This window comes from Melospiza melodia, chromosome 20 (genome assembly GCF_035770615.1).
Source record: "Melospiza melodia melodia isolate bMelMel2 chromosome 20, bMelMel2.pri, whole genome shotgun sequence".
Taxonomy (NCBI): Eukaryota; Metazoa; Chordata; class Aves; order Passeriformes; family Passerellidae; genus Melospiza; species Melospiza melodia.
The window spans coordinates 12,222,843-12,240,804 of NC_086213.1; the positions used below are offsets into that span (position 1 = coordinate 12,222,843).

The 17,962-nt window shown below is 44.0% G+C and overlaps 1 protein-coding gene across 1 annotated transcript in view; it reads right to left on the reverse strand.

Moving 5' to 3' along the window:
* Nucleotides 1-1,151: 1,151 nt before the first annotated feature.
* MLXIP (MLX interacting protein) overlaps nt 1,152-17,962 on the reverse strand; it is a 43,736-nt gene continuing 26,925 nt past the window's right edge. The window contains exons 9-17 of the mRNA XM_063173035.1: nt 17,283-17,952; nt 14,345-14,466; nt 13,446-13,632; nt 12,562-12,686; nt 10,010-10,108; nt 8,739-8,866; nt 7,602-7,725; nt 6,883-7,012; nt 1,152-6,407 (exon numbers count right to left, since the gene is read on the reverse strand). Coding sequence (XP_063029105.1) covers nt 6,286-6,407; nt 6,883-7,012; nt 7,602-7,725; nt 8,739-8,866; nt 10,010-10,108; nt 12,562-12,686; nt 13,446-13,632; nt 14,345-14,466; nt 17,283-17,952 — 1,707 coding nt within the window. The 3' untranslated portion in view covers nt 1,152-6,285. The remainder of the gene's footprint in view (nt 6,408-6,882; nt 7,013-7,601; nt 7,726-8,738; nt 8,867-10,009; nt 10,109-12,561; nt 12,687-13,445; nt 13,633-14,344; nt 14,467-17,282; nt 17,953-17,962) is intronic.

A 17,962-nucleotide genomic window follows, 5' to 3' on the forward strand; every position in this document is an offset into this window, starting at 1 on the left:
TTCTGATGTTAAACATCTCTCTGGATGACACAGGGGCACTTCTGGGTTTGCACACAGGGAACTTCCCCAGCACCCAAATAACCATTCTTTGTCTGCCCACCTCCTGGAGGAAGTGCAGAGATGAGCTCCTGAGGGAAAATATAGGTTAAAATAAATAAACAAAAATATAGCAAGCATTCCATCCCATTAATTTAGAAATAAAGAGAGCCCTGGGCTGTGAAATCACTTACAGCAGTGATTTCATTTGGCATCATTTCCACAGAGCAAGTGTAGGTCCACTTTTGGCAGTGCTCAAGGATTAGCAGTGCCAGCCACAAAACGGAACCACAAACTCTTCTGGCACCTCAGCTGAAGTTACAGCAGCCTCCCTGAAATCACCACTAAATCAGTAATACAGAAACAGTGCTCTGCAGCCACAGCTTCCTCCCAGAGAGCTTTGATAGCATCACTGCAATAACTCAGGCATTTGTAGTGCTTGGTCAAGAGTGAAGGCAGGCTGGAGAGTTGGTTTATCACTGTTGAAATAGAACTGCTCCTCGCTCCCACCAAAGTGCTTTATGTGAGATCAAGCTTGTGATTTCTGAAAAACTAAATGCACTATGTACCTCCTGGAACTGCAGGCCTGACTCATCAGAAGTTCTCATGAGAAACATCAAATCAAAAGCACCAATCACAAGGATAACATCAACCAGCACAAACTCTTGTGCGGTGATTTTAAAATAAAATCTTTCTTTTCACTCTTCTATTACCTTTCACTTCAACTAGAGCCTCACTGCTGCTTCCACTAGGCAAGAAAATCCAAAATGCCAGGGAGGTGACAACTGAAGCACATAGAGCTGGAGTGTCCTACCAGAGAAAAACAAAAATCAGTCATTAAAGGCAGATTTATTAATTTCATTTTTAAATGGACTTAAGCAGCTCAGTGCCTAACATCGACATCAATCCCAAAATTCCACAGAGAACACAGAGCCCTGCTCTGGGAATGCCAAACACACAGACCCAAAGGTAACTCCAGCACTGTTCACAGGGCAATGTGCTCTTGTCACCTTTTAGAGCTGCAAAAAGGATGCCAAGGTTCCAACCCTGGTCCAGGAATAATTCTGCTTACCATTTCCTCAACTCCAATCAGAAAGCAAAGGCATTAAAACCAATTTCTTCCAAAAAATATCCTTTATTGTTTTGGTTGTAAATATAAAAAAATGCATTGCACAATTTAACAGACCTACTGGAAAGTGCTACATATCAACAGCACAACAGAAGTTGTCATGCAACAGAACAGGAAACCTAAGCAAAGCAAGAGCACAACCTGAAGTCCTCATACCATCAAGCTTTTTTTTTGTCATTTTTTCTTAACAAGAATGAATTCCATTCACTTAAAACACATTTAAATACAAGGTTAGAAGAAGAAAACAATCTATTTATTCATTGTATTGATAAAAGGCTTGCTCGTAACATTGATATTTTTTGACTGAAAACCTTATTCATGTTGGAAAAGTTCAGATATAAAAAGTTCAGACAGTGGCTAGAAATGAATTCCATTATATACCAAAGGTGTGTTTCATTGTAACTGAAGTTCCTGTAATTGTAACTGAAGAACTCAAGTTTTACAGATAAAGCTACAGTTTGGTTCTACCACTTCTGCTCTACACAGTAAATGAGCAGAAAATCCAACCAAGAATGAAACCAGAGAAAACTTTAACTGATGTTGTGGGAAATATATTGGGGTCCTATAAAAAAAAAAAACCAAACCAAATAATCTCCTCTGCAACTCAAGTGTATACAATGAGGAGTAACAGAAAAACTCTTGATGTCTCACCTAATTTAAAAAACTCCTAGAAGTTATCAACAATTGTCCACAGTCCTCCAGACTGGTGTGACTGAATCCCTAAAGAACCTGAACTGGGTGTCATCAGCCTTTTGTTTTTTTGTGGTTTTCCATGTAATAAAGGTGGGAAGGAACAAAAAAAAAAAAAAAAAAAAATAGAAAGAAAAAGACAAAAGCAGTGAAAAACTCATTCAATTTTCAGCAGTACTTTCTAGCTGACAACATCAAGGCAAGAACTATCCATTCCAGAAACTGAGAAAGTGAAACAGCCTTCAAGTAAGCATTATCTTACTGAACATTTCTGCAGGGAGCTTCCCTCTCCTGTTCTCAAACTCCTTTTTAGGAGTTTTGGGCTTTAAAAGCAAACAAAACTAAATTTACCTGTCCCTGTCCCTTCTACCACATGTGAACACAAACACACACACAGGAATGTAAAAAAACCTGAAGATACAAAGGGATGCAGGTTTCCAATACATTTGACAGCCCTTTGCCTTTTCAAAGACATCTTTTTCTGTCTCAGATGTGGAGGTTTAAGGCCTTGCCTGTTTGCTGGGTTTGGCAGAGCACAGATTATGTCCATGTGTGCACAAGTGCTCCTGCACATGGCAGCGGAGAGGGTTGGTAGATTCGCCAAGGAAGATGCAATTTTTTCCAAGCACAGAAACAGTTACTCACAACCTCAGTCTGAAAGAGTCACAGCAATGCCACACAGATAAAACCCTCTAAAAAGCCAGGGAACTTCCACTTCCTCCATTCTCTGAATTTTCCACACAGCATCACTTTAGGGGGAACAATGGATGACTTATGATTAATCAAATGCACACAGGACACCAAGATCTAAGGCACAGATGGAAACATTCTGGTAGCCCCCTCTTTCAAGAAATCCCTCCCCAGGGCTCTAGAAAAGCATGGAAGAACATTCCAGTCAGGTCAAATGGTATTAACCAAGAATCCTTTGGTTTTGTGCAGAGATCAGACTGTCATGGTGAAGTGTGCACTTGTCTCTGACCCTCCTCCTCAGAAATTCCTTCAATTCAAGTTTGCTCCTGGACCTTCACTCCTTACTCCTCCTGCTAAAAGGAGGCCAACAACTACAATACAAGCTAATAACTACACCAGATCATGCCCCACTTCTCCAGAATTTTGGGGTGGGGCCATCCACAATATACCAATTAATACAATTGGAGGTCAGAAGGAACCAGCAGACAATCCCATTTTGACTTTGTGCATATCACAGGCCATAAATATGTTATTTAGCCACTCCTTTGCTGAGTGAAACATGTTGGATTTGACAGAATACAACTTGTATTCAGTTATCTGGGGGTTCTCCAAAAGTTTAGCACCAGACAGATGTGCAGCACTTGCAATTCTGTGCAGACTTTAGGCACTGTGTGTTTGGCTTGCTTACTTTGGTGACACTGAGGAAATCAGAGTGATTAAACTACAAAACTTTGAAAAACAATAAAGTATTTAAATTCCTCCATGGGTAAGAAACAAAGACTAAGGTCTTTAAACATAAATCAAAGTGGAAAACTATGCAGGAACTAATACATACGTGGTCCATCTCTTTCCATACCAATCTTTAGTGGTTCTACTGCTCAGATGTGAGACATAAACCAGCTTTTATCCTCCTGTGTTTCCAAATGAAGTGAAATCACTCTCCTCACAAGGCTGACTGATAAAAGAATTCTGATCTGCAATAACGGGTGACAAGAACATATTGAATCACTGCTTCAAAGAGCAGCCACATCATTTCTGGTAATTGCACTAGTGGAAAGTATATTTTCACTTTTCCTTTCCTCCCTCCTACACTCTTGCCTAAGTAAGAAATACTTATTTTTTTTCTCTTAAAAGTTTTGCAGTTTTTTAATACTGCTTTGAGTTTGTTTCTGCATCCCAATTTGTTAAACAAGCACCTCCCCTCCAATTGTAACCAGCTCATGGTGCAATCTGATGATGAGCTTTCCATCCACATCAAAACTGTGAATGGACAAAGTTTTTGGCAGCTCAGGTGAATTACCTCTGCTGATCCTTTAGGGTTGCTTTCAGTTTCCAATCCATTCTGTGAGAGCTGGGATGTCAGGGTCTCAGTCCTCAGATCCCCCTGGCCCTGGGGGATGATTGTACTGCACTGTGACTGTTGGGACAGAACTCCCACGTCATCGATACCAGAAATGGAGAAAATCACACACCATCACTGCTGACAAGCAGGGGAGGCATTAGAGAATCTGCTCATCTGAAAAGGTCAGCAAAAACTCTTGGACACTGTGCCTGCTGTTTTCTTGCTAGAAACCCACACATGTTCTGAACAGACAGTGAGGTCCCTTCCAAGGAAAGGACATAAGGGACATCCCCAGCTCATCACAGTGTAAACTGATTTTACTGGAGTCAAATTCACAACTAGTGATAAAAATAGGAGGATTGAAAGCACTGATTCAAAAAATGATTCACTTATTTAACACTTCTTACCCAGATGTATCCAAAAGAATATTGCTTAATTGATTACAGCATTATGAAAGATCTGGGAATGGATCCCTCCCAAAAATCTACTCACTATTTAATTACTATGACAACCTTTACACACCATTCCTTGGCTGAGACTTGAAATTTTGTTGCTTCTGTGACAGGGACACAGGTTTTCACATGTGCCACAAACTTCAAGTTATTTGTCAAATCTACTGTAAAAAAAGAGAAAGAAGAGCATGTTTCTCTCTGCCTGCACAGAGGAGCTGTGTTGGTACAAAATTGCCATTCTGCCTTCCCCTTCAGTCCTCAGTGCCTCCATGCAGGGAGAGGCTCACCTTTTGTGCCTTGTCCTTCCTACAGTGCTGCTCTCACAGAAGGAAAGGAAAAGCTTTTTTCTGCAAGAAAAGCCATTAGCTGCAAGAACTCAGGACAAAGGAGAAACAAGAACAAAACCTCCACCTGTGCTCAGCCCTACTCCCCATGACCATTGTTACCTTCCAAACTCTGGCCCACCGAGTGGAGGAGAATGGGGACAATGCTGAGAAAAGCTCCTGTCCCCAAGGAGAACCTACTGAGCCCATTTCAGAGTGTGCAAGCCCCAAGTGCTCCAGTTATTCCTCATTTTCCCACTGTGCGAGGCTGCACAGCACCTCCAGCCTGCCCTTGGAACTGGAAGAAAACTGCTCAAGGGAGGTGTTCCCACCTTTGCAGAGCTCTGAACAATCAGGATCAAGTCATGAGTGGAATTACAGGGGTCATGGGATCATCCAGACTTTGAACAATCAGCAGGAATGAACGTCCCAGTAATGTCCCAGGATGGACAATCACTGCTGGAACAGGACTCAGTTTACCTGCAGCAGAGCACAGGATGTGCTGAGATTGTCACTGAAAAATGTTATATGGCATTTTGAGTTTTAAACTTATTTTTACATGTCCTATAATTTATGTTGAACAGAACCTTCCCATACAGACCAGGCCTAGCAAAGTCCTTCAGGTTTTTCAGACAGAAGGCAAAAAGCAAAGAAAGACAAAGAAGCAAAGAACTGACTGCAAGTCTGTGTGGTTTGATATAGCTTCTGAGATAATAAAAAAGCCAATTTTTTAACATAACAAAGTCAAATCTTGTCTCTGAAGTGCTACTACATTTACCTATGGATGTGTTTTATATGTGCACATTTTGTGAGGATGGCAGCTGAACTGTGCAGAGTGCAAGAAAACAGTTAACTAGTTAAACTGATATAAATTCATGCATTTATCCTAATTGCAGAATTTATACAATCTAAAACTGCTTTCTTGCACTTACTGCACAGCCTGCTACTCCCTTGCAATGGCTATATAAAAAAAATAAAAATCAGCTACTTTATTTACTAGAAAATAAAGCACGTCTTGAAACTGATCAAATGCAATGATACACTCATTAAAATAAAAATACACAAAACACAGCCTGAGATTTTAATTCTAGTATTTTTGCCATGAGTTGACATCACTGACAGATTTTTCTTCTCCTTTGGTTTTTCATATGATCCTGTTTAACAATTTTCACTATTCAAGTAAAACATATGGAACCAAATACCAGAGAACAAAATAAAAAGCACATTTTGCTTCACGAAATCAGAAGTATTTTTTCCCCTTGAAGAGCACATTCCTTGGTGCACAGGATTTACACTTCAGAGAACTGAGGGCGTTCCATTAGTTGCATAAGGATGCATTGATGGAGATCTATTGCTGCCTGCAGGGCTCAAACCTGCTGAGTTTACCTGAGCTTGGTGGTTTTTTCTCACTGACAGAGCACAGCACAGCACTGGAGAGGAACCCAAACGTTCTGACAACGCTGCATCACCTGCACCTCTTCTCAAGGCAGGGCCGGGTGCCCTGAACAATGTCTCTGGTGATGGAGAGAATCCTTTCTAAAGTGCACTGACTGGAGGAGCCTGGGCAGGCAGGGCCTGGCAGGGTCTCCACCCCTGGGACAAGCACCTCAGTGTCTTTGGCTGTTAGGTGTCCCCAGCTCTCTTGTTCACCTTCGTCGCGGCCTCGCGCGCCTGCTCCGGCAGCCGCTGCGGGTCCGACAGGATGGAGGTGCTCCTGCTCAGCTGCCGCAGGGTGTTCAGCACCACTGGGGAAAAAAAAGGGCAGGAAAGCATCAGGAAAAGCTATTAATCTGATTGATCTCTCTTCTGCAAAATAGAGCATCCCTTGACAGCTATAAATGTAAATTAAATACTCGTGAAAGGCAAAAGGGAATGAATCAAGCAGTGAGTCCCAAACAGAAGGTCACTCCAAAGCTAAATACAAATCTCAGAGGTCTTCCCTCATTATGAGATAAATCACACTGCCAAACATACTCCAACTAGAGCCAAGCCTTTGAAATTTAAATGTAGTTAAAGACTGTTTAAATTCTGGTATATTCAACAATTTTTTTCTGTCTTCACAGTCAGAAGAGGCTCTTATTTTTTCACTGAGCTAACAAAAAGGAAGCGAAAGCCACATTCAGCATCATGTGCTTTCTCTGTCACACTCTGACTTTTAAGAAATGCTATTATATCTTACTTTCTGTGATCTGAAGAGCTGCTGGATGGAACCTCACTTACTTGGCCTCAGAACAGGAAGAGAACAGTGCTGATCCAACCAGGCCAGTGCAGTTTCATTCAGATCCTTAAAGCTTGTTGTGGAAACCATCCCATTGAAGGACTCAAACAATGGCTTAATAATAATGCTGAACTGCAAACCACCAAATGTTAAAGGAGACAACAAAGGGGGAGTTCAAGGCATTCTATGGGAAAGGCTATGGCAGAGAAAACACTGGATTTCTAAATGGACTTCAACTGCCAGAGGGATTGCAATGAGAAAAAAACTGAACCCTAGTTCCTAGTGATATTCACCATATTTTGCAAAATTCCTCCAGATAGACCTGAAGAGGAAAAAAGGAAAAGAGAATGTGCAGATTTTTGAATAGTTTCAGTAACTGTACTTTTTCTTCCCCTGAAATCTTTGCTATTGTCTAGGTACATTTCCCAAAAGCCAAACAGAGCTGCAGTTACAGCAGAGCCCACAAAAGATTTCTTGCAGTACAATAACCTAGCAAGAAAACCTTGCCTCTGCATTGCCTTTTACTTTGCCTTTACCTCCCACACATTGAGGTGAACAAAGTCTGCAAGCATCCATATCCACACACAGATGTGGATGAAAACTGAGGACATTTACTATTTAAGTAACTCAGCTTTAAGTCACAGCATCAGAATCCCAAGTTCTTGGCTCTAAAAATACCAGTACCAAAGCCCAAGCTCATCAGGTTGGTATAAAAGGATACAATCCAAAACTTCCAGTTCTGCAGGGTCCTGCTCCTCACGTACTCATCAAACATCTTCCTCATGTGGTCAAACCTCTGCCGCGTTACGGGAACCCCGGTAGCAGGGAGCTGCTGCTGGCAAGAACTGAGAAGATGTTTGGAGGTCAGGATCTCACCAAAAAGGACACATTTCTCTTCCAGACTAAACTGCAGCAGGAGAAAAGTGTGTATTCCTGGTATCTCTGCTGGAGGGGCTTCCCAGTGCATGATCCGCCCAGAGTGTAACTGCTCCAGTCAGGAATAAAAACTGTTTTCCCAACAACTTTGTCAATATTCATGCAGCAAAGTGATTTATCAAGCTGCTACAAAAACTTCTGGTTACAAACAACAAAACTGAAAACAAAGTATAGCATAGAAAAAAGTAATTTTGGGCATCCCTTAAGGACAAGGCACATTAGAAGTCAAGGAAAAATTTACAGTTACTCCTAAGCAATGGTACAGAAGAAAATGTAATGGAGATTCTTATAAAACAGACCAATTTAAAAAAAAACTAAGCAGACCAATTTAAAATAAAACTAAGCAGACTTCGTTATATTTTGCAAGAAAAATAAAAATATTTTGATTTACTGCTAATTTTAACATCATGCCTAAGTCTGAAATTTCTGCAGATGGAAGTAAAGCCAGTGCAGTTCTCAATGTGCTTTGCAACAGTACATAATCATAAACCCACAGAGCAAACTGAGGCACTGGGAAGGTGATTTATCAATTATGTTCAGCCAGTGGCAAACTCCTGGAGCCCAGGTTCTGTGTCTTATGTACTCAATCACAATATTCTATAAAAACTGACTGCATTTGAGAAGAAAACTGCAGCAAAACCATTCTGAAGAGTGAGAGTTCCATCACCAATGAATTTCTAAAAACATCCTAGCTGAATTCTCCCCAGAACTATTCTGACACACCCTCCCTGATGCTGCCACTGTTGTGCATTCCATGCTCAGAGCTTGCTGAAACTCCACACAGTTTGCACCAGTGCCCACCCCACAGCAGCTCTGCTCTGTCCAACCCCCATCTGCTCCCTGGTGTGGCACTGAGCACCCCCTCCCTGCTGTTTGGCACCACGGGAGCTGCTGCTCCGGCCCTGGGAGTTCCCGTTCTCACAGGATGGTGGCGTTCAGCTCCTCGATCTCCTCCCGGAGCCGCCTGGTCTCCTCCTGCATCTGGCTCCTCTCCTGCTGCAGCTTGGCGATGTATTCCACTGTCTTCTGCAGAGTGATGGCGTGGCTGATCTAGGCCAAACAGACACACAGCTCAATTCCTGCAATCACCTGAGTTCGTGAAGAGTTTGTCCTCCTAACCTGCACTCCAGCACCTTTTCATTTCCCTTCACTGTGTGTAAAAGCACAGGGTCAGGCAGAGCAAAACACTTCAGATACTCAACTCTGAATCCTCTTCAAACTCCAGTACAAAGAAATGTGGCTGTAGGGGTTGTTTTCTTCCATAAATTACAATTCTGCTACTTTGTTGAAAGTAGTATTTTAATAATTTAAAATGTTTTATTCCATTATCTGTCCTCTTAAAAATATTTACAGTTTTATTCAAGTAGTGAAGTACGTGCTACATCTCCAGACAGATGGTAGAAGCACTGCTTTAAGTTGACAATATAAATTATTTTGTTTGGGAAACCTGGAGTTTTTAAAGAGAAGGACCCATCAAAGGAGATAATAATAGTCTTCAGTTTGGAAGAACCAATTAAAAATCTGTACTTGAGAAATAAAATAACCAGACATTTCAGTAAAGCTGAGTTTTCAAGAAGGACTTCCTTTCAAATAGGCTATTCAAGCCAGGAAGTGAAATTCTGACAACATATCACCTAAATTTCTGAAACTATAAAAATGACAAAAACAAATCAACATGTTGCATAAAAAGCTTCCACATTTTCCATGTTTCAAAGCTACTGGTATTTAAAGGACACTAAAAATTTTGTTGTGCAGATATATCTGTATTTCAATTTAGTGAACTAAGTTGACTGGTGTAGCCAGAGAAGGTTTTTCGTGTGGACAAAGTCATTGGACAATGAGAAATCAGTTGGGAATTTTTTCTCTGTGAACCCAAGCACAAGTGACAGGTGAAAGGGGGGAAAAAGGCCCTGATTCTTAAAGACAGCTGGGTGGTGTAAAGAGTCCTAACGAGATTTTCCAAATCATCTGAAATGACCATGCTGGGAGGCAGAGATCTCAATGGTGTGGAAATCCTAGGAATTTACCTGAGCTTTACCATTCTACCTCTGCTCACTGCTGTGCTCCAGCAGTGCGTTCTCTGCTGTGCTCAGCTGACCACTCAGCAGTGAAATCACTACATTTATTAACAAGACTTTTGGAATGGCTCTTTCTTACATTTCACATCAAACCAAGTGCTGCTGCAGTACTTACCGACTTGGAGTTGGCTGACACCAAGCTGTTCAGAGCACTGAAACCAATCTTGATATTAGACCTTCGTTTTTGTTCTGAAAGATGCCTCATCCTTCGATTCTGCATAAATAAAACCAGCTCAGTCTGTGTTGTTCTCATTACTGTTCTACTGCTATGACTATTTCAGCTACTCAATTCAGTGTCATTTTTGTTGACTTGTTGGCATTCATGGCCTGCCCTGGAACAACTCTCCACAATCTTAATGAATTGACAGTGTGTTTGTGGACCAACCCACCTCTGACACCTGCACCTATTCTAAGCATCACATGCCAGGATGGCAAGGAGAAAATATGAAATATATTATATCACCTGGAGGTTCTAGGCTTCTACAGTATGCACATGATTTGTTACTTGCCAGCAAGGCACACAAATGTTTGAAAGATTTCATTTGTCTGTGGAGCGCTTTAGCAGAAAGTAAAGGACATCCCACATATCTTTCTAAGCTTCAGCTGTGTCATCAGGAAGTAAAATATTTAGGATTTATATTAACAAAAGAACAAAGATCAGTAGACCCAGAACTGGTCCAGGCTGTGACAAAAATACCTCACAATCAGTAACAAAGAAAACAACTGGCAGGATTTTTTAGGCACAGGAAGATCCTGCAGCCCCTGGATCCCAGGGCTGGGGAGCCACCTAAACACTGACAGGAGCTCCCAAGGTCGGTGCCAACAGAAAGAAAAGGAGCTCTAGTTTCTGCTCAGGCACTGGGAATACCAGATTATTCCAAGGCTCTGAGCTGCCGAGGACAAAGGAGCAGCCGGCAGATCCCTTCCCAAAGCTGGGGCCACACCGCTGCCCTGTGGCTCCTGCCCAGCTCAGCTGGAGCCTGGAACAGCCAGGGATCATCCCTGGGATGGTGACACTGTCACAGCCACAGCAGGGACACACAGAAACCATCCAGGAAGGAACAAAACTACTCCAGATATGACTGAAAATCCCCACTCCACACAGAGCTGTGTGCCAGGCGTGTGAAGGAGGTGCAGAGACCAAAACTGCAACAGCCCAGGGATTTCTTTCTTCTGAGTCCCTCTCTTGCAGGAGCAGCCCAAGTTGCTCCTATTGCTCAATTACTGCTTTCTCCTGGGAGTCTGCCACAGGAAACTGGGATGAAGGAAGTTCTTTAACAGAGTTTGCACTTTGAGAACACATTTCTGGAAAAGTGAGGCTTTCTGGCAGCAGCTCACCATCACCCCACTTTATAATGGAGGAAAGCAATGTAATAAAGCAGTGAAGTGGTTGCCCAAAACCACAGAAAATGCAGGTTCATGAGCAGGACTGAGATTTCCAGTGCACTCCATGCTTTCCCAAACTGAAATAACCATGTTCCCTAGCAATACAGAACTGTTTAATCTAACTTGACAATACAGAGGAACAAAAGCACATGCATCTGGACTCTGGCAAATATCACTGTTTCTCCCTTGTCTTACAAAAGAGTTACTAACAGTACATATCCAAAGCAATTCCTGTGAGAGCAGGTGTGTTTACATGGCTGTAAAGCTGTGTCTTTGCTTTTCCATCTAGTGACCACTTTCCCACCATCAGCCAGCTCTACTAATTTGTTCCTTTGCTACCTTACTCTAGCAGCAGAACAGACTGCATGCAAGGCTTGTGAGCTCTCATGCCAAGCAAATCCCTGCCAGCTTTTCTGAGTAACTTGCAGCATGGTCACCAAGGGGCAGTTCTGATTGTCCTCTGCAACAGACCTAGACCTGAGTTTAGTCACAGGCTGCAGGTGTTAAACTTACCTTTCTGCCCTAGAATAACCAAACTGCCACCAACTCACAGGGTACACAGAGCCAGAAGGGGGCTGGCACTTGCAGAACTGTTAAGTAATGCTCCCTCCCACAACAAAATGAATGAGAGGGTTACAGCTGATTGTTCTGCTGGGGTTTTCATGGAGAAGTTTCTCATGTCACCACAGAAAGTGTTCTGACAAGGTCAGCTGTGTGTGAGGTACAACCAGCACTCGGGTGCTATCTCCAGACCGCCCAGTTCTTACCCCAGTGATTCTCCAAGGGTTTTACAGGTGTAACTCGTAGAGTCTGTGGAGCTGCTTCTCTGTGGAGCAGCAAAGCATCACTGGAGACATGTAATAACTCAGCAGGTCAAGAACTCCCCCTCCAGTGATGGCCAGAGCCCTGCAGACTGAAGAGCCCCAGTAGAACAATGGCAAAAAGCCACAGTTTAGAACACTAAGCCTGAAACCTTTGACAAGTGAACTGACACCTGTCACAACACTCCTGAGAGCCACAGCAGGAACTGCTGTCATGACCATAAGGACCTGCAGAGGTACAGCAAAGCCTGGCCCCTCTGGTGACACGTCCCTGAGGAGCAGAGTAGATTAGAGTCTGACATTTTGGATTGCACAGAGCAGCACAGATGCAACAGCAAGATAAGCCTTACACACAATGCTACTGTCCTGAAGCACAACTTTCTCTAGCTATGCTCAGACATCAGGACAGAAAAGCAGCTATGAAGGCAAAGAAAAGCCCCTCAAAGGAAAGGACACACACCTTAAGTGCAGCCACAGCAGGGTCAGTGGCAGGTTTTCCTGAGCAGCTGTTTTGAGGAGACTGTGGGCTGGGGCTCTGCTCAGAGGTGCAGGGGGAAGCCTGGCCTGAATTCTGACAGTCCCGGCCTTCAGAAAGGAAAAAACACAAGACACATTAACAAACAACTTTCTGTAGCAAATGTAACTGCTGAAAAGTTTCTACTCAGAATTGAACTGAAATGCAGTCAGCAACCAAATTACACTGATGCAGCAACCACGTGCTAGAGAACATCAGGACTGCTGGGAAAGCTGAGGACATGATGTCACATGACACATCCTGAATAGCAAGATGTAATTGTCCTTCCACACATATATTTCAGCAAAGGCATGTTGGATGCACAGGATGTGATTCCATTGTCCTGCTGGGCTCCCCCATTTGTCTCTAAGGCCTGGAACATGATGGTGACACTTACAAGCCACTGACCACCAGAACCAGCCCAGGGAACACTCTGTCAATGCACATGCAAAAGGAGTCTTTGCACTTACCTACAAGGATTGTGTCTGAGATCCTCCAGTCAAAATCACAGCTATGACACTGAACAACAAACCTATTCAGCACTTCCTACACAGATGCCTTTCATCTCTTGGTGACTACGACAGCACATCCTTTTAGAAAGGAGCCACTCACAGGAAACACAAAATCACAGTTTGTGGGGATGCTGCACAGTCATTTAAGACAAGAAATTGGAAACCACTGGATCCATTTGAAGCTGTGGGGTAGAATGGCCTGAAAAGCTTTTCCTTCAAAAATTATCCAGAGCTCCTCAAGGCCCATTTACACCCTGCCTACCCACCAGAAACACTTCCATGTTCAGGAGAGAGAATGCTTACAGCTTTCTAACTTACTAGGTGTAGGTGAGGGAACTTGTGAACTGCTACAGTGAGAAGGGATGTGCTCTCCTTTCACCAACACATCTTGGACTACACTAGGAGGAAAGAGATGTGAGACTGTGGACTGGCTTTGTTGACTACTTGGTGCTCGCTGTGCTGGACCAACCAGAATGTTACTACGGAACTCCGTCACCCCGGGAGCCTGGGAACAGCACAGAGACAGCACAGAGAAAAACAGAGAGAAAGAGCAGGAGGGGCAGAGGGAGAGAAGGGAAGAGAGAAAGGACAAAGTGGGGGGAGAGATTAAGAAAGAAAAAGAGAGAAAGAGAGATTTGTTACCTTGCCTTTCACTAAAAGTAGCAAATTAATACATGATCAACAATCTGATGACATGAAACAAGGGCTAATATATAAGGAATTGGCAGGCACCAAAGTCAGGCTTCTGGCAGGAGACCAGTATCCTTTCATAACTTAAAGCAGTATTACAACACATCAACAGCATAATATACTAAAATCTATCTCCATCTTCCTGCACACAACATATTGGGGAAACCCACTCACATCCCCAGTGCATGTTTTCCAATATGGCAGTGGAAAGGTGAGCTCCCTGGGCTCCTTCCAGCCTCTGCACAGTTAAAGCACAAACCATCCCCATCCACAGCACTGTGAGTACAGGCCTCCTTGGAATCTTACTGTTGTGTGAGACAGAGCCTGTCAAGACTATAAAGTGCTTCCAAGCCCATGAAGTGGCTACATTAAAAACAAGCAAACATAAAGCTGAACGCACAAATGCATACGTTGGGTAACAGATGATTTACTGGACTTGTTACCCGCCTGAGCACATTATGGCTCTGACTACTTGCAAATAACAGGCCTAGAAAACAAATATATAATTTTTTTTATCTTCTCCTTACTCTGACAATTCCAGCTGGTGCAATTGCAACATTAGACTGAGACGTGGCTGGCGTCAAAATCCCCTCTCTTTTTAAAGGTGCTGGAGTTACAATCACAGCTCTGGACTGTCCCTGAAAGGCAGCTGAAGAACACAATTCAGTTAGAATAGTTAATGATACAAAAAAAAAAAGATGGAAATTATTTTGTATGAAATAACTTGTCATTAAACATGGGCATGGATCAATGGGCATCTATTTGCTACTATGTCACTACAGTATAAAATGCCACCAAGTCTTCCAATAATCTCAACCCCTTTAATTCAGTACAAAGGACTTGAACACTCCAGCTATTTCTGAGTTTCCTAGCATCACTGTCACTGTTTCACTGTGAATTTACAGAGGTATGTGGTAACTCAGGGAGATACAAAGTGTCTTAATTCTGTCAGAGCTGGGTTTGACAGGAGAGGACCATCTTCAGCTCTCCTCTTCCATCCACACTTTGGGACCTCAGGCTTGCTCTGCTGACCCAGGAAGGGTCAAGGACTCAATACTTCATGGTTCCTCATATATGTATCTTAAATCCTTTCCCTCAGCACTTCAGCCTACCAGCTTCTTTCACTATCTGGTATTATAGCTGCTTTAGATGACACACAACCACAAGACAATCAAATGTGATTGGGAATCAGCATCAAAATTCCACAAAACATGCTACAGAACCAAGAGTCCTGCAGTGCTTAGGCAGCTGGAGGCAATTCTGAATAGCAGCAAATGTCTCCATATGAATCTGTTAAGATCTCCATGTAACCAATGCAGATGTGCAGTTACTACCATGGCACTCATGCTGACATTGTTCTTGCCCAGTCTCTACAGAACATGACTGACCATCCTAAGCTGTCACTAAGGGAAAAATCAGGCAAAGACACAGCTTCTGTCTGGGTTTTGATAAAAATGAACCAAACATATTTGGCTTCACTGGTTCAGCTCTCTTTTGTACAAATAAAGTCATGATGCAGGAGAAATGTCAGCACAGCTCAGCCCCTGCCAAGCCACCCCTCTGCAGCTCAGCATCAGCACCCTGAAGGACACACACAGCAGGACAGGGAGACAGTGCAGGGTTATCCAGTGTCCCCTCCCTGACAGTGTCACCTCTGCCTCACAACACCTGAGTGTTTTGACTCAACTGGAGTTTCTGCACAGTCTCCACAAGAGAGGCCTGGGGATTGCACAAACCTTGTGCCAGCCTTGTGGCTCTGTCACTGACACAGGGAGTTCATTCTTTGAGCATTCCCACATCTAAAGCTGGAATCACAACCTTTCCACTGTTCACTGACGTTCAGCTGGACTTGTGACATCTCTATTGCCCTCAAGAGCCTACTCTGACAGTGCATTAATGCTGCTGCACAGGCTTGGCCTTTCTGACTTCCACACTTGGGGACCTGCAGCAACCAGTAACAACATTTAGAAGTCACTTTTCATGAATCATGTTTCTGTCCTATGAATGCATCTTTTACAGACTTTTCTCTCCAAATCAGCACATTTATCATGAAGTGGTGATAGCAGTAAAGTCTTGCACCTGATGAGACAATCTGTACAGGTTTTTGGGTCCTTATACACACAGCATTTTTAACATCAGATATAATGTAATTTGCTTTACAGTCAGGAGATGATTTGTTTGTCCTGAACACAAATTACAGGCAGAAATGCCTCAGTTACAAGTACTGATGTTTATTCTGTTTCCAAAAATAAAGCTCTAGTATTTATATAAATTCTTGGATTTGTCCCCTGAGCTTGATGTCCCAGTAGTTTAGGAACACCATGATCCCCAAATACATGCCATTAATCTAGATGAGAAACAAACCCACTGGTTGTGATGGTCTAGAAGTAAACGGTGGAGCACTGGGAAAGTAATATATGGGGTGAGGAACAACCCAGGAAGCCCTGAGAAAAGCAGGAGCAAAGGCTTTCTGAAAATGAGCTGCCTACAATCTTTACTAGGTGAGAAATGCATGTCTCAGCTGCTGAAGGTACAGGGAATGTTGGTTTATAACACACTGCAGATAGGAACACTGCCATTAACACCCTCATGCTTTTAATCATGGACCAAATTGATCCCAGTGACACCCTAGAATTCCATCTTGGGTCTGTTCTTCTCCTGAACAGTGATTTTTCTCTTTGGTGGATAACCTCACTGTCAGGCCCTGGCAGACACACCTACTCCCCAGTAAAGCCTGTTTAACATTTCTCCTCCAGGCAGGCTTTTTCTTGAATTGTTGTTGCACATTTCAAGTGGCTGAAGTCACTTGGCCCCCAGCCAGCACAAGTCTAAAAACAGACTGCAATAACCCCAAGAGTGTTCTGCCTGTCCTGCTCCAGCCTTGAGCTTTCCTACAAGAAACATCACAAGATAAATTCTCGCTCCTTATCTTGTTATTCTTTGCCTTGTGCAGCGCCAGTGGCTCCAAATCCCACCCAGTGTGGAAGTCCCAGGTGTTCCTACCCTGACATGAAACCCACTCCTGACTTAAAGCATCTCAAGGGTCTCTAGACTGCTTGAGCCAAAGATTTCCATCTCCCTCAGGAGAATCTCCTCCTCCACTGTGGCTGAGTGCCCTGAGGGGCAGTGAATCACAACAGCATCACTCCTAAATCCAGGGCTTCTATGGGGCAGGAGCACAGAGCTGCTGCAGCTACACAGCCCACCACAGATGATACAAAAAGAGACCCCCTTTTGCAAGTCAGCTTTTCACACTCAACCAAACTGCTTCCAGTCCTTGCAGCAGTGCAGAGCATCCCACTGAACAGTGCAGCCACTGCATTCAGCCAGTGGATTCAAGGGTTCCATGGACACACTCAGCAGCTCTATTTTAACTTATTATGTTAAGCAAGAAAAGCAAGGAGGTCTTTTCCTCCTGCTAGTCCCGCTCAGAAAACAAAACCATCCTCCCACAGTGCTCCTCACCTGGGGTGATGAAGGCATTCTTTACCACTAAGGACACTGTTTCAAGCTTCGGAGCAGGCACTATTTTTTGTGACTGTTTGGGCCTCGTCCCAGCACTGGCCAGAGGAACAGGTTTGGGGAGTGCAAATGTCAGCTGGGACTGCAGCTGGGGCCGGGGCTGCCCCTGCACAACAGCAGTCTGGAAGGCCAGGTTACAAGGCACTCCTGCCCCCGGCTGCTGCGTGGCCAGGACCAGGCTCTGGCTCTGGCTCTGGCTGAAGGTGGTGGCAGGGGCGTTGTGGGTCAGCGTGGCAGAGGCCGTGTGAGTGATGACCGAGGATTCGCAGAGGCCGAACTTGGGCGTTTCTGGAGCGGCGAAGGCGGCGGGGGCGGGGCTCAGGCTGGAGCCGAGCGGCACCGCGGGCAGCGGGGGCGGCTGCGGGGCGCCCGCGGGCTGCAGCAGCGGCAGCGGCGGCTGGAACACCGACATGAAAGTTTGTGGCCCGCTGAGAGACGTGTCAGGAGGGAAGTCTGCCGGCTGGATGAAAGATCCCCCACTTCTAATGCTGGAGCACTGGTCAGCAACGACGTCAGGAATGCCAGGAGCAGGTACTGAGGAAGGAATCAGTCCATCGCTGATGTTCCCTGCTGGGAGCGTGCTGGGCAGCGAACCCGACGGCAGGACAGGAGACTGAGAGAAG